This window comes from Chrysemys picta, chromosome 10 (genome assembly GCF_011386835.1).
Source record: "Chrysemys picta bellii isolate R12L10 chromosome 10, ASM1138683v2, whole genome shotgun sequence".
Classification (NCBI taxonomy): Eukaryota; Metazoa; Chordata; order Testudines; family Emydidae; genus Chrysemys; species Chrysemys picta.
The window spans coordinates 32221512-32238936 of record NC_088800.1 but is presented as its reverse complement, the minus strand read 5'-3'; the positions used below and the strand labels follow the sequence as shown (position 1 = coordinate 32238936).

General features: G+C 40.0%; 1 protein-coding gene across 14 annotated transcripts in view; it reads left to right on the top strand.

The window, feature by feature from the left end:
- RORA (RAR related orphan receptor A) overlaps positions 1-17425 on the top strand; it is a 563622-nt gene that overhangs the window by 506646 nt on the left and 39551 nt on the right. For all 14 annotated transcript variants that reach the window (XM_065558338.1, XM_008164088.4, XM_065558344.1 and 11 more), the window contains one exon: positions 15977-16062. In XM_065558338.1, coding sequence (XP_065414410.1) covers positions 15977-16062 — 86 coding nt within the window. The remainder of the gene's footprint in view (positions 1-15976; positions 16063-17425) is intronic.

Below are 17425 nucleotides of genomic sequence, written 5' to 3'. Positions count from 1 at the left end.
TAGATGTCAATAGAATTTTATAGATATGTTTTTCTTTCCCTTCAGATGGAGAAAACATCTATTATAATCAACATTTTTGGTGCTTGCCACTAGAAACTAAGTAGGTAACTGACTGCAATAGCTGTGGATTTGGCATCCTCTGAAATAGTTGTCTCACTATTTAATTAAGAGACCTGATTACATTTCCTATGAAAAGGCAAAGCAGCATAGGTGCACTAGAGATGAGGCTAATGAAAAACACACTTTTTTATCTTTATTAGTGGTAAAAGGATTAATATAAGGAGATGGTGCACAGACTTGGGTAGAGTAGACAGCTCTGATGATCCTAATTTGTTGATTGTTTTTAACATTGATGTGCTCTTAATAGCCAAGTATTATAGGAAGCCCAAAGTACAGAATAAATGCCCAGAACTTTTTACCACAAATGGACCCAGGAAGATCTGTTTAGAGGGAGAGAAGTTGAGTGATAGTGAGTGGAAACTTTTTGACTATTCTGAGACTTTGAGCCTATATTTGGTTGTTATTGTACATCTATTAGATGAATCACTTTAATATGAAAATTTAAACTAGACAGAGTATATCTTTGTATGAGAAACTAATTGTGCCACTTGGCATGCAACATCAAAGGAAAGCTTTTTAATGACATCAAGTTCCCATACAGCCAAAATAAAGGAAAATATTTTTTAAATGCAGATGTAGTCACTTCAGTTTGGAAGAACTCCTTATCTCGGTGAGATGGTTTCTCTGTTCATTTTACTTATAAAAGGTAAATTCAGATTTTAGAGTGGTTTTTCATCAAAGCTCAGCTCTCTTGTGGGGAAGTGGCTTATATGCCATCTGTGGTTGACAAGCTTTTAACATAATCACTCAAAGTAGCACTTCTCAGTGCTCCAAGGAACACATCCTGCCATTCTTTCTGAGGCAAAACCCCCAATGAAGTCTCTATGCTCTTGCAAAGGCACAGGAGAAAGCCAAGTCTTGATAAAGTGTTCTATTTAAAGGGATACTACCTTGATTGTGATCCCATCTGTTTAATTTTACCTTCTGGATTCTGGAAATTACCACTAAACTGGTATATGACTTAGCCTAATGGTACGTGTAAACAAATTAATGCATACATGTTATGATTGTGGAATAGGGATGCAACAGTTTGTTAAACACACTCAGCTTTTTAAACAATATTCTGCAGTGTTATTAACTATAAAAGTGCGCATGTGCAAAGGATGCAAAAGGTGGAACTACCGACAATGCAGATCATATTTTAGCCTCATTAATACTGACACGTATTTTTAACAATTCAGGAGCCTAACGGTCACCTTGTTAGCATTAATGAATTTAGCTGAACTTGTTAATAATGTTGACACAATATTGCAAGCTGATTAGCTTTCCCACCTGCTTTTTTCTAGTAACAGTAGGTGTCATTTGATTTTTGCTAGTGCAGATAGTGATAAGGCTATTGAACTGAGGTGTAATTTTGCAAACAGATAACACAAATGTACGTGGCTCTTTTGAAGAAAAAGCAGCCACATTTAATGTTTTATATACAGGGCCAGCTCCAGCTTTTTTGCCGCCCCAAGCAGCGAGGAAAAAAAAAAAAAAAGCTAAAGCCGCGATCGGTGGCACTTCGGCAGCAGCTCTACCACACTGCTTCATTCTTCGGCTGCAATTTGGCGGCCGGTCCTTCCCTCCAAAAGGGACTGAGGGACTTGCCGCCGAAGACCCAGATGTGCCGCCCCTTTCCATTGGCCGCCCCAAGCACCTGCTTCCTTTGCTGGTGCCTGGAGCCGGCCCTGTTTGTATAGTTAAAAAATGTCTAATGTTCATCTCTTAAGTACCCTTCCCACCACACTATGAAATGCTGGTGTAAGACCCCCTATGAAGCAAACCTAGCATAATTCAACTGCCAACTATATTTAACTTCATAATCCTGCATATGGCACGATTGTACACCTTTTGGGTGGAGGCTACAACAGTTGCTTCTTAAGTATAGTTAAATAATGATTTAGAAGCATGCTTGCCACATGTAAAAAAAGCCATTAAAATAAAGATCAGTATAGTGAGATGTGATATTTCTGGCAGATTTTGTTAAACGTTTGCTTAAAATTTTAAAAGTACTAGGTACTTCTTTTCTCTTTTAGGTGGTGAGAAAACACCGAATTTAAAAATGTTCCCATAGATAAATGTGTTTGTTGAGGACAAGAAGCTTGGGGAAAGTGATGTGGATGTAATGAAATGAGAATTTCACCAGCTAATGGTAGAAAATCCAGCCTAAAACATGAGATTAAATTCTGCTCTGGGTTAATCCATGAAAGTATGGAAATTTTTTTGTTTGTTTTATTTTTATTTTTATTTTTGGAGGCAGGAGGGAGAGCCTTTCTTCAAAATGAAGAAAAATTTCTCTATTTTCTGTTTTTTTATTGAAAAAAAATATTTTTTTTCAGTTTTTCTTCTAAAAATGGAAAGCATTAGGGTTGTGTGGTTTTTTTTTTTCAAAACAAAACAAAAAAAATTTTCCAAGAAAAATATTGACCATTGTCCAAACAGCTGGTCAAATGGCATTATTCCAGATTTACACTGCGGGTGCTAAATCTGGCTTTCCTATCCTTTCCATTGTCGCTAGCAAAAGAGAAACCAACATGCAGACCCCATTCAGTACACGTTACTTCTTTGAATGCACGAGAAAAATAAACTATGAAAACTTCACAATCCCCCAGCTAGATAAGACATAAGGAGACACACACTGCCTCAAGATCAGAAGTCTTCAGGGTACCACTCCTCAGAGCACAGGAGCATAGGCCTACCAGCTCATTTTTTGGACAGAAAATATGGATTGGCGTCTCCTAGCAGTAGAACACCATAGTATACAGCATATGACAATGGGACCATACAAGTATCCCTGCTATATGTGCTCATCTTCACAAGTGACCAAGGTTAGTGGTTATCTCCAAAAAGAAATTAGGTATGACTAAAATTCTATGAACCTTAGAGTCCTGTAACATCATCCAGCCTGGGACAACTTCATTTGCTGGCTGCTTACTGAATAAAGGCAGTAGCAACTCTGAACAGAAACTTTATTTAGAGAAGCTGCTGTTCACCATTCTCAAGTGCTGTTACAATAAGCTGAACTTGGGTTTACTTTTTAAAAAAAACAAACATTTTTCATTACATGTAAATTGGGATGTTTGTGCATCTAAATAGCTGATATTGCCGTGTCAATGGGAGTATTTTATGGCTATGTAATTATGTTCCCAAATCTTGTTTGTTAAATGTAAAAAAATATAGCTAACACGGTAGCTGAAATTCTAGACTTCAGATACCTTGCAGCAGTGTTGTGCATGTCCATGGTATGTTTGATCCGAGCATCTCAAAGCACCTTAGAAGCAGGAAAAGGGCAAATAGCCTGTTGGGAGGAGAATTCATTTCCAACTGGAGCCCAATAAAGCTCCCTAGTGCATGTCCCAGTTTATTTGGCTATGCACCAGTGTGATGGGATAGCCTGCCCCCTTAACGGTAAATGGTTCCTAGTAGTCAGCCCATCCTTGTGATGAGGTGTTGCCCTTTAACATTCTGAAAGGTCTGACATATATACCTAGGAGATATTGATAACGAGGAAGTGGTCTGGGAAATAAGTGGTTCTTGGGAGGAAATCCCATCACTGTGACTTCAAGGGCTCAAGATCCGAAGCCTTGCAGAGAGGGCAGGGGGAGACTGTCCATTCACCCAAACAGTGGGGGTGAGTTGGGAGAATAGGAAGGATATACATAAATGCTGCTTCCTCCCTCATGGCAGGGCAGACTCTTGCAGGAGAAGGCTGTCCTGTGTACTCTGGGTACTAATTGGGGAAAGGGGCTAGCTGAGAAAGAAGCTGGCTAACTTACAACCCAGCTCTGATGAGGAAAGCTGGGGCCTCCTATTTAAGCAGGGCTAGAGAGACTGAAATGTAACCCAAAAGGGACTGGGAAGAGGGTAGGCTCCAGAGAAACCACAAAGATCAGAAAAGCCTTTTGTTTGGACTTATTATCCTGAAAGGGGATTGAACTCCGTGACCCTGCTGGATGGCTGAGCAATGTGAACCCTGGGAGAGAGAGAAAACCCTGGGACAGGAGGAGGAAACTTGAGGAAGGGAGTACCTGCAGTGCCACACATAGCAGGCACCACAGGGCAGTCACACCCCCATGGCAACCATGTATGGGATTTAACAGTAAAGACTAATAAGGCTCAAGATATTTGTTTGGGGTAGAGAATTATCATTTCCATTATACAGGAAGGGAAATGGAGGCACAGACTGATGTCCAAATTAACACAACAGGACAGCACTGAAATCAGAAATAGAGTGCCCATCTCCTGAACCACTGTCCTAGCCAATGTTAACTCCGATTTAGGATAAGCACATTGTTGCCATTTCTTACATGAGGCTGTACAATGTATTTTTTCTGATTATGAAGACCTGTTTTACTGAAATGGTATTTAGAATCATGCTGCATATTGAACATACCCCGTTTCTGTTCCATTCCCATTCATGCCTTGGATGGCCCATACAGTTAATTTAAAAGTAAAAGAAAGGGCCAGAATTGTTAAAAATGTTTGATTCACAAATGTGTGCTATTCAGGCTCTGGAGAAAGTCTCCCAGCTCTGTTTTGTATGAGAAGGCAACAGATTACAGGATGATCCTGCCATTTTATTAAACTTGGAAGCCTTTTCTTACCTTGTTGAAATAGTCAAACCAGTCTTAAAATACCTTGGCTTTGGCACGCACCGGGCCTTGCATGGGAGGACCTCTCCCCTTCTCCTTTCTCTGCTCTTTTCCCCCTCTCCCATTTGCAGTAATTTTAGTTCATTTATTTTGTAACTGCAGTGAAGTAATGATTATGCTACATGCTGTGGTTGGTGACTGCATCATCTTCTCCGTCGGGGAGAGGGGCAGAATCTGTGATCACAGCTGGTAATTGAGTTTTTTGTTATGCCGGGTATGTTGTCTTATCCTCAAAAAATGTTACAAGATGAGTATCCTTAAATACCATCTTGTTATGTTATTAAAATATACACTAAAAGATTAATCTAAAGTATTAATTGTTCTTAAATGTCCAGTCTTCTATATTTTTGTGCATTTCATAAAGCTGCGATTGTTTTTTTTTTTTTTAAAGTACACTTTACAGCTAGTGAAGCGATTTTTCCGAGGAAATTGCTTTCAAATAACCAATGGAACACTTTTTTACACACACACACACACACACACACACACACACACACACACACACACACACACACACGTGTGTGTAAAATGTTCCATCGGTTATTTGAAAGCATTTTCCTCAGAAAAATCTCTTCACTAGCTGTAAAGCGTGCTTTAAAAAAAAAGAAGCACAGCTATATATATACCCCTGCAGTCCTTCACAAGATCATGATGAATGGAAAGTAGAAATAAACAAATGTACTGTATTTTGTGTCCAGCAAGACAGTGAAGTTAAAGTAAACAGTCTAGCAATGAAGGCTTGATTCAAGACTAGATGCTTTGATAACAGGCCAGATCTTCAGCTGGTGTACACTGTCATAATTCCATTGACTAAAATGGCGCTAGGTTGATTTACATCAGCTGAGGATCTGGTCCAGTGCTTCTTATGTATAGCTATGTTTTCTGCTTGCATGCTGCTGTCTAAGTTGGGAAAACCAAAATGTGAACTATCTTTTCTTATCTGTTTAGTTCCTGTCATTCTTGGTCTTTCCAAAACAAATGTTTGACTGCACTTTAAGAAATTGTTATTGACTTCAAATACTCTTGAGCAATAACCATCTTTGTGTCTTCCGAACAGAAAAACAAACATTGTCTAAAACTTCATTATAAACAGCTAGTTGGGGGAGACTTTTAAAACATGCATGGTTAATGCTTTAAACTGTTTGCCTGTGTACCTTAGGTGCCAGCATTTTCATTGTTGGCTGTCCTTGCACATCTGTGCTCATGAACCCAGCAGTGTCATACACGTTCTCTGGATGTGACAGTCCTAATCCTTCCTTAGGTATAGACTTGTCACTTAGTTGATTGCTGTTGTATTCCAGCCTACAATGTGGTGGTTTCATAATGTGACTACTGTTCAATGCAAGAGCCATCTCTACCTGTCATGCCCTCAGCAAGCATTTGGGAAGAACATCTAGTTTTCAGATGCAAATTAGATTGCACTTTTTTCTCTTTATGGCAGCAGCCAACTGTGGGTGGCAGAGACGCTGCTGTTTAGTTCATGACAGGTGTCTGCTGCATAATACAAAAATCCTTATATTCAGCCACCGTGTCCAGTTTTGTGTGTGTAACTAACTGTGCCTTCAAAGTGAACAGGCACCTGTACAGGGGCTTAAAGAGATATAATGTTTTTATCCTTTCTCAGTGCCATCAGTTGCGTTCATAAAATCAATGAATGGCTTGAAGTCCAATGGAAGTGTGTCTGAACATAAGCATAAAAGACAAGGTGTCTTTCACATGTATGCATGACATACCAAAGTAGCATTGGTGCAAGAGGGAAGAAATTAGCTCAAGCTAAACCAAGAAAATGGGGAGAGCTAGGAGCAAGATGAAAATCATTTACAGTTAGACCGCTTATCGAGAGGTAGCAAACTCTATGCAAATGAGTTTTCTCACAACACCTTGTTCAGTAGTTATTAACTGCTTTGTGTTGCCCACACAATTCCATGTGTTGCCCACACAATTCCATGTGTCTGAAGTTCAAGTCAACCCATGGTTGGCTCAGTTATGGACTATAAGGATGTGGAAAGAGACTAACTTTGTATCCCTTCTACCAAATGCTTTCCACTTAATTTTGATTTAAGGTAACTGCTTGTCTTTCCTGTGTGTTTGTGATTGTCCTAGAAGGTTGTGCTATTTTATCTTATAAGAGAATCTGCTTTTACACAGTTGTTTTTTTTAATTATTGAAAGTATTATTTGTAGAAGAAAAATTGGTCCAGCCATTTGTAATGTTTAGCAGATGCTCTGGCAACTTAAAATTTTCAAGCAGTTAGTCAACTGAACAGATCAGTTAAAAGGCACCACCACCACCACAACAACAAAAACTTATTTAATTAGCAGTAATTATGCACCTTATGGAATCAGACCATTTTTCATATAGCCTGCAGTTACTCTATCAAGTTTCTTAATTCAGTAACAAAGCGTGAGCTACTTAAATTTTTATCAGGGGGTAGCCGTGTTAGTCTGTATCTACAAAAACAACAAGGAGTCTGGTGGCACCTTAAAGACTAACAGATTTATTTGGGCGTAAGCTTTCGTGGATAAAAACCTCACTTCTTCAGATGCATAGGATGCATAGATGCATAGGATGCATCTGAAGAAGTGAGGTTTTTACCCACGAAAGCTTACGCCCAAATAAATCTGTTAGTCTTTAAGGTGCCACCAGACTCCTTTAAATTTTTATGTTGCATCTTGTGGTGTAGATCAATACACCACAAGATGATGGGCATGGTACAAGAACCCGAATGAAAGAGCATAGTTGCCGTGTGGCACACTCAAATCAGGCTATTAGAGTCAGAAGGACTTAAATTTTCACTAGCAATTAATTTTGTGGGCCCAAATTGTGCCAGAAAGAAGACGAGGCCAGGACTCCATCCTTCTAAAAATTTTACCCCTATACTGTTTATCCATCTACATACTTTCATACTCATAGTGGCATTCTGACAGGGTCCCAGCAACGTTCAGGCACAAGGAGTTTAAGCTGGGCAAGAGCCTTTCTTCCTCATATTTTGTTTTTAATTAATGCTTTGATTCTCTTGATTCCACCCGTTTACCACACCCATTGACTTCAGCGGAGTTGTACCTCCGTACCTGAGTAGAATTTGGCCCAGTAAGTTTCTGTCATAACAAATAGCATGTGTTCTAACAAAGCTGCTGTAGCTATTTACATAGCCCTAGAATGAATGAGGTTTTAAATAGCTTAATGTATCTGAACAGTCAGATGGTCGCTTAACTAAATGTAACATATTGACGAAATTTGTGGAGCTGTGCTGCCACTAGCTTTTGGTTTATTGAAACTGCAGATGTTTGGAGGAGAGAAATTAGCAGCTGAGTTGAATTACTTAGGGTGCATGACAGAGCAAATTGTTTAGGTAATGAAGCTGAAAATGCAGGGGGATTAGAATATTATATAGTAAAATTGTTCCTTGTTAATTCAGTTTGTGCTCAGATTTTGTTGCCTTAAACAGCACATTACACGAACCTTCCTTGTTTGTGTCAATGAATATATATGAGTCCTAATTTAATCAATATACTTATAAAACAGCAGTAGCAATGATGTGTAGCACAAATCGCAGCCTTTCAGAAGCAGGTGAGTTCAGTTTACATACTTAACACAGTTTAACGCCCTATTTGAATGTGTGGGGTAAGGAAATTCTGCACAGTCTGTAAAGTAGAAAACATCTAATTCAGATACAGGGAAGGATTTTTCATTATTGTTAAATATTTATTATGTAGAGAGGAAGAAGCTTTTTTGGGTAAGGCACTGGACTGGGACTCTGGAGATCTGGGTTCAATTCCTGACTCTGCTGTGAACTTGTCACCTTGTGCAGCCTTGAACAAGTCACAGAAGTGTCAATCTAGCAACTTTGACCATGAGATTAGTCCCAGTGATGTAAATTGGACTATTTATGTGCTTGAAGTAAAGCACATGCATAAGAACTTTGCAGGATCAGAGCCAAGGTGCTTAGCGCTTTGCAAGATTGAGCGCATAGGCTCCAATTCAACAAAGCAATTAAGCATGTGCTTAAATCCATATCTTCTCAGCAAAGCAGGAATCAATGCCACAGGAGTATGTGCACAAAACTAATCACTACCACTGCCGGGAAAATTGGTTTCCCCCCCCCCACCCACATAAAATTTTTCCCATCCAGAGATTTTATTTTTCCGCAGGCAATTCTGAACCTCTGCAAAAGGGTTGGAGGCAGAAGTGAAAGTAAGCTGGTACGCCCCGGTACGGCGTACCGGCAAGAGACGGTTTGCCATACCGGGGCGGCCCGGCTTCCCCAGGGGGCAATTTAAAGGGTCTGGGGCTCCCAGCAGGGGCTGGAAACCCAGGCCCTTTAAATTGCCACCAGAGCCCCACTGCTGGAGCCCTGGAGTAGGGCTGCAGGGCTCTGGGGGCTATTTAAAAAGTCCGGGGCTCCTGCTGCTTCTACCGCCCCGGCCCTTTAAATAGCCCTCGGTCCCCAGGGGTAGCGGGGGGCTCCAGGAGCTATTTAAAGGGCCTGGGGCTCCAGCTGCCTCTGCTGCCCCAGCCCTTTAAATAGCTGCGGGAGCCCCGCTGCTTCCCCAGGGCTCCAGCGGCTATTTACAGGGCCGGGGCTATTGAAGCAGGGGAGCCCCGGGCCCTTTAAATAGCCCCCGGATCCTAGGGGTAGCGGGGGGCTCCAAAGGCTATTTAAAAGGCCCAGGGCTCCAGCTGCCTCTGCCGTCCTGGTCCTTTAAATAGCCGCTGGAGCCCCGTCGCTTCCCCAGGGCTCCCACGGCTATTTACAGGGCCGGGGCGGTAGAAACAGGGGAGCCCCGGGCCCTTTAAATAGCCCCCGGAGCCCTGGGCTGCTGCTGCTACCCCGGTGGGGGTGGGGGGGGCAGTTATCTTACAGGGTGGGCTGGGGCTGGCTCTGACTCCCTCAGCCACCCACCTTCCGCCCTAGGCCCTGCCCCTTCCAGGGGCCAGAGCTGGCCCCAGCATACCAGTAAGTCACTGGAACTACTTTCACCTCTGGTTGGAGGTGAGAATGTTTTCCTACATTTTTGTTTACAACTCTTTCAAGTCACTATACAGTTGGGAAATAGTAAGTGTGTGGGGAGAAAGAAACCGCTTTTAAAAGTGACCCTTTCACTTTTCCTTCTCTCTGCAATCAACACTTTAACTTGTCTCACTTTTGCCAGCTGGAAAACAGTCAAAACGTGTGTAGGAGCCCCTACAATTTTGAAATGAAAACTTCTGAAAAAAATTTAGAATTTGTTTCCAGAAATTTTTTGTTCTGAAAAACTTTTGGAATTTGTCAAATGAAATTTCTTGCAGAAAAATTTTGTTTTCAACAAAACCCCATTTTTCCACAGAAAAAAACTTTCTACCGGTTCTATTGATAACATACTTAGGTGTTTTGCTGAATCAGAACCTTAATCTGTCACTCAGTTTCCCATTCATAAAAGGGAATAATGCTTCCTTTGTCTGTCTTGTCTTAAACTATAAGAATTTGGAGCAAGGGCTGTCTCTTGCAGTGTGTAACATAATCAGGCTCTGGTCTTGGTTTGGGCCTCTCCACAGGATAGCACAAATAATAAAATGTAAAACTTGTAAAGAACTGTAAATTTGCACAGCTCTTCACAGATGTAGAGTTAGATTCCATCCCTACCCTGAAGAGTTTACAATCTATCTGACCAATAAAAGGCACAGGACAGTATTTCATTAGAGGGAAGGATGTGAGAATTAATAAGGGAGGGGTGATTACCTGGAGAAGAATAAATGGTCAGTTTTCAGAATGGAGAGAGGTAAATAGTGATGTCCCCCAGGGGTCTGTACAGGACCCAGTCCTATTTAACATATTCATAAATGATCTGGGAAAAGGATAAACAATGAGGTGGCAAAATTTGCAGATGATACAAAACTACTCAAGATAGGTAAGTCCCAGGCAGACACTGAAGAGCTACAAAAGGATCTCTCAAAACTGGGTGACTGGGCAACAAAATGGCAGATGAAATTCAATGTTGCTAAATGCAAAGTACTGCACATTGGAAAACATAATCCCAACGATACATATAAAATTATGGGGTTTAAATGAGCTGTTACCACTCAAAAAAGAGATCTTGGAGTCATTGTGGATATTTCTCTGAAAACACCCACTCAGTGTGCAGCGGCAGTCAAAAAAGTGAACAGAATGTTGGGAATCATTAAGAAAGGGATAGATAATAAGACAGAAAATATCCTGTTACCTCTATGTAAATCCATAGTACACCCACATCTTGAATACTGCATGCAGATGTGGTTGCCCATCTCAAAAAAGATATATTGGACTCGAAAAGGTTTAGAAAAGGGCAACAAAAATTATTAGGGCTGCCGTATGAGGAAAGATTAATATGACTGGGACTTTTCAGCTTGGAAAAGAGATGACTAAGGGCAGATATGAGAGAGGTTTATAAAATCATGACTGGTTTGGAGAAAGTAAACAAGGAAGTGTTATTTACTCCGTCTCAGAACACAAGAACTAGGAGCCACCAAATGAAATTAATAGGCAGTAGATTTAAAATAGACAAAAGGAAGTATTTTTTCACACAGCGCACAGTCAACCTGTGGAACTCTTTGCCAGAGGATGTTGTGAAGGCCAAAAGTATAACAGGGTTCAAAAAAGTACTAGATAAATTCATGGAGGATAGGTCCATCAATGGCTATTAGCCAAGACGGGCAGGGATGGTGTCCCTAGCCTCTGTTTGCCAGAAGCTGGGAATGGGTGAAAGGCGATGGATCACTTGATGATTACCTGTTCTGTTCATTCGCTCTGGTGCATGTGGCATTGACCACTGTCGGAAGACAGGATACTAGGCTACATGGACCTTTGTCTGTCCCAGTATGGCCGTTCTTATGTTCTTATAAGAAATGGGTTTAGGGGAGGGACTGTGAGAGAGGGTTCTTGGCAGAGAAGTGCAGGGAGTCTGTTCCAGACCTGAACAAAAGGAAGGAATGAAGCACAGAGTGGGAGGAGATGAAGGGAGGCTTTTTGAGTATAGGCAGCTCACAAAGATGCCAATTAGTGCTGATTTTGGTTGTCTGTTGCGAGTGTGCATTTGAAATTAGGCTAAAACAAACATAATTTTATTTTTGAAAATGCAAATATAAAGAAACCGTACCAACCAAAACAGATGTCAAAGAGGTAATGTAGCCGGTCAATAAAACATCCACATCAAAACATCAGGGATGGATGGGAAAGGAGTGTCCAGTAGTTAGGGCATTTGCCTGCCACTAGGGAGACACTGAGTCAATTCACTGATCTGCCACAGATTTTCTGTATGATCTTGGACAAGTCACTTGGCCTCTCTGTGCCTCCATTTCCCAACTGTAAAACAGGGATAATAGTACTGCCACCTCACAGGGGTGTTATGAGGATGAAGACATTAGACTGTGAGGTACTCAGACACTAATGTGATGGGGACAGTATAAATACCATAGATATTCAGAAATACTGCCTCTTGCCCTCAATGGCTACTTTGTGTTCTCAAGAGTTATTTCTGCAGTGGCCTGTTTTGCTACTCAGGTGACTGCCAGCTTGAGCCTGTATTTGGGAATCTTGGTGTGTGGCTTGGGTTTTTTAATTCAGTTTCTGGGTGGGAGTGTGCCACTTTCTTCTGCACAGGACACTTTCAGTATGGTTCTGGAACATGTTTTTTTCCACAATATGAAATATTCTTAGTATTCTAATCTACCAATACTAACTATGTCTGTCACCTTGGTATCCATAGCCGTTTCTAAGCAACCACAGGAGTTTTATTTTTTCTCCAATTCATATGGAAGAAATAATTTGTTCATGCATGAACCAAAATCAGTCTGAGCACCACCCTGGAAGACTGGAATTGTAAACTATAATTTAGGCTAATTCTAGCTTAAAACATGAATTACAGTATTTTATATAACCTAAAAAAAAAACCTACTGTATAATGATGTGTAAGCACTAAACAGACACAATTAACATTAATAGTGCAGAAACCTTTGAAACTGGGAATGTGAGTAACTCAAGTTGTAACATATTTTTGACATGCAAAAGTGTTTCCCATGTGTCTTGTTTGCATATGAACAAGATTTTAGCAAGTGCATATTTGCATGTCAAAGTTGAAAATGAGAGAGAAGATGCCATATTTTCACCCTTATAAGAAAAACATGTAGCTTATGTACAGGCAGTTTGCATTCACTAGCCATAAAGTAGCTGTGACCTTTAATAATTTTACAGAAGGTATATGAACTTGTTACAGGGTTCTGTTTTAATATTGATTTGCAAAAGCAACCACTTAAAGCAGTAATTGATCTTATGTCTTTCCCTGCGTTAATTTTAATACAATTATTGGTTGTGGCAATCCCAAGCAATTTATGCTTCAGAGCTTCCTTCTACTGAATTGTAGCTCAAAAGTTAAAAGTAAAGGTTAAGTATTAAATGTTGTGTGATAATTGAAACTAAGTGTACTAAAGATAATCTACTCTATGACAAGTTCAGAGTTCTAAAAACGTATCTAATTTGGTGCCACTACCCTTATCCATAATGATCAGTAAATGCTTCCATGCCCAGGGTCTAACTATTTCCCTTCTTGTGTTTTATGTAAATTCCATTTCATTATCGCAGTAGGACATTCCAGACAATGCATTTTAGGCTAATTATTGCCCTTTTTAGACTATTCATCACTTAGCCTCAGGCTTGTATTGTGAAGTCATGTTACATTTCTCCAGAAACAAATTGCAAATGTCCTCTTGCTTAACAATTTGTAAAGAAATAACTATTGCATGCTTAAACTTCAGATGAGACTTTATGCATTAGTGATAACATACAAACAGCCTATTACATCAGTTTCTACAAGTAACAACACGGCAATAACATATACAGAAGTGGAGTATTAAAAATATATTGAGGTTTATCTATCCGGTTGAGTCTTATCTATTGACTGGCAACAGGAGTTCGAATAGGATGTTAACTCACAACAGCAGGGAAGAAAGTGGGTCTTAAGTTTCTGGTACAGAAGTGGGAGCTGGATGATTTATTCCTGAAGTTGTCTTAGAATTTTTGTGTTGTTATTAGGCCAGTTACATAATATCCGTGCCTCAGTTTCCAGTGTGTAAAATAAGGATAATGCTATGTCACCTGTTGTGAGGTGCTTTCGTCATGAACGTTTGTGAGGTGCTCAGATGCTGTAGTAATTACTAATGCATATAATACATTAATAAAATAATATAAATTAACACTTGGTAGCTTCCTCCCCTGTTGTTTTCAGTGTGTGAGCGGAACAGCAAAGTGAAATAAAGACGCTTGTATGGAGGGTACAAGCAACCCTGCAGAGCTTTCAGAGGTCCAGTCTCCTTAAGAATCCTAATATGACTTTCATTTCAGCCTGTCATTATAACTGCCCCAGGAAAATTGTGGGATTAAATGTCTGGAAGTAGGAGGTGCCCAGGATAGAATCAGTTGCATGCAGTGCCCCACTGTGTGAAAATGTTTGAGAACCACTGGTACAGAAATGTCAGTAAAGAAGCTGTGTAGTTGCATAGCTGCTGGTGCTGCTTTCCTGAGTTTAGCATAGTAGCTAGTATTCAAATCATGGGAGCAAGTCACTATTCCTCAGTAGTTGCTTCGTTCACTGCATTTTATATGGATTGGGGAATATTCTAATTTGCCAGATGTCTGTAATAAATTTAAGACATGTTCATTTAATGTTTTTGGTCCTTAAAATAACATGCCTGACCCTAAACTGTGAGACTCCCTATTGCAAGCAAGTGGATCAGAGGAAAAAATTGACATTGCTTGCTTAACAACTATTCATTTCACACTATTGGTGTTCAAAGTGCTTAACAGTACATAGAACAATACACAATCTCTAATCAGAAAAGCAGACACATTTACCATATGAACCCATGCTGAGAAAAAAGGCTAAGGTACCCCCAAACATATTGTGATGTAATGTACTTTGAGGTTTACTGTTGGACAGCTATAAATTCAACAAAGTTAATATAAAGTCTCTCAGAGGTAATCAGGCAATGTGTTAATGGATTTTAAACTCCTCATTGGAGATTAACTGCTCTTCTGATAGTAAATTATGGTAAGAAACCTCATTGTATCTTGGAAAAACTCCATTGGAAATTGTGAGAAATTTATGGATGGAGCAGCCAAGTTTAATTGATCAAGCCTGATCCCACAGCATTGCATAAACCAATCTCAGAATTTTGGGAGACAAAGCATACAAGGCAACAGCGCTCAGGTACACACTATTTTATAAAAAAATGCGCGCTTGAACACACACACAAAGAAAATTGGACTTCTGAACTGTGAAACACTACCGATACTTGGTGAAAAGTCCTGCCTGAAAGAGACTTTGTTAGTAATAGAACCTTTCGAAGGATGCAAACCACATACACTGGTGAAGTTTGAGGATGTATTCCGAGGTACTTACACAGAACAGACTCCCTGGTAATGTGTGTTACTTGCCCGGATGGGCACCTTATGAACTTTGAGATATGCTGAAAGAGCTTCATAGCATGATAAACTTAATTCTAATTGCTGTTAGTTCAGTAAAGAAGCATTGTTTTCATAGAGTTCATCTGTGGTCCTTTCTCAAGAAAGGGAGAGAAATACAAAGACAGAAGAGAAGATATACTCCAGTGCACTAGAGTACTGCCATATTTTCCTCCCTTCTTCAGTTTCAGGGTGTTAATACACAAATTATTAATAATAAACATTCAATCTAAATTTTTTGTGAATTTGAGATCCTTCATTTAAAATGCTACCAGTATTTCCCATATTTATCTGTGTATAAACTGGTCAATAGTGTAGACTAGATGGCCGTGACACTTGTGTGTAAAGTGTTACATTCATATCATGGATTTTCAGCCAGGACAAGCTTTATACCTTTTGTAACAATTCTGAGGAAAGGAGATTTGAGGAAACCTTTTAGTATTTAGTTCTTCAGCCAAACTGTGAACTCCCCAGTTCTTTTTGGCTTTGAAATGCTGATCCTAGCCTTCTTGTGGGTTCTTAAACACCTTCTCAAATGACCCATTTTAATAACCTGAAAGCTATTATATAACGAGCAGCCATAATTTAGTCCAAGGCTCTAGGGGGACCCTCACAGTTCAGCAATGAATAGTTAATGCAGTATAATGTTTAGTAGGTTATTAGTTTTCACTGTACAAATGCTGATCAGGGAACGCTTTTATAAGGTGTTTAAAAGAAAATGTAATTAACTGGTTGCGTGCTTCTGTTGCAGCTCAAATTGAAATTATTCCATGCAAGATCTGTGGAGACAAATCATCAGGAATCCATTATGGTGTCATTACATGTGAAGGCTGCAAGGTAAGCTTTGGGAAAAAAATTAAGTCTTAAAACATCTGTGTTTATCCATTTGAGTTTCAGTCTTTCATTTTATAAATATCAAATTTTGTTTTGCTGCGAAGTTGATTGTTTGATTGATAAAACTAGTAAAAAGATGGGGAACAAGTTTTAAAATACAGTTTAAGCATAAGCTTTGGCTCCTGGGTGATTTTTTTTCTAAGCCCTTGGGAGAGCTTCCAAAATCACAGGACTTCCTGTTGTGCTATGGATGTGATAGGTTCCTTTATTATCTAACTGACACTGAATGAATAGAAGCGGAATAGAAAGATGAGTCCTTTCCAGCAGGCCACAATGAATCTGTTTTATGGATTCACTTAGATAGAATTTGTGGTTTTCTTGATTTTGGGATTTTTTTGGTAAGTTGCAAAGAAACCTAGTCAAAGGGTGTTAGTTGAGATCTCAGGCTTTTAAGTTTCCATTTGTAAATGTGTGTTTGTAATTTACTGGACTGACTTATACGTATATTTTATCCCGCATAGAAAACAGCATGAGATGAAAAAATTGTATGGGGTGTAGTTTTTGTATTAAAGATATAAAAACCTTCCTGCTGGCAAAAAAATTTTTTCTCTGTGGTGCAATTCATTGCCGTGTGATGTTTAGGCTTGGATTTTTTTTTCTCCTGAAGTTGAATCTTCAATAACTCCACTAAAATAAAATTTCAGTAGCAGTGTTAACCCTCTGTTCGGTGTCAATTTCTTTCAACAAAGATTAAGTTCATTCAGCATTAATGTTGACACCTGTCTGGCTATACTGCAAATACACACACACACACGTGCGCGCGCGACCTGGTCCTGACACATTGCGTACATCCCCGCTGCAGGCTTACTTTGCAGGCATCATTCTCTCATGCGAGTACCTTCTTCTGTCACTCGAGTACTAATGGGTTTTCCACCTTTAACCCACATTTCAAAGGATAAGAGATTACTCTTGCCATTTCTTTCCCAAGCTGCTTGCCTGCTTCCCTTGCTGGGCACATGTAACTCCAACTACCTTCAGAGATTAGGCTCCTGTCTTTGTGCTAGACAGAGATTCATCCTGGGCTCTTCCAGACAGGATTTTAGCTTTTTTGCTCTGACTAACTCTTCCGTCTAGCAGCAGCGCTGGTAAGGAGAGTTTCTGGAAGGGGATCATAATGGAAGCTCGGCATTTCCCAAGTTCAGTGCTTCCTCGGTGATGGGATCTGCTAAATATCTTCATCCATTTTATCCTGATGAAGCTTCTGTCCACCACTGAGCAGCTTCAGGATTCAAGGGCCAGCTTCATAAGAGAGAAGGGAAGGGTTGCATACCTTGGCCAAGACTGCTGCTTTGACAGGCTCATTTTG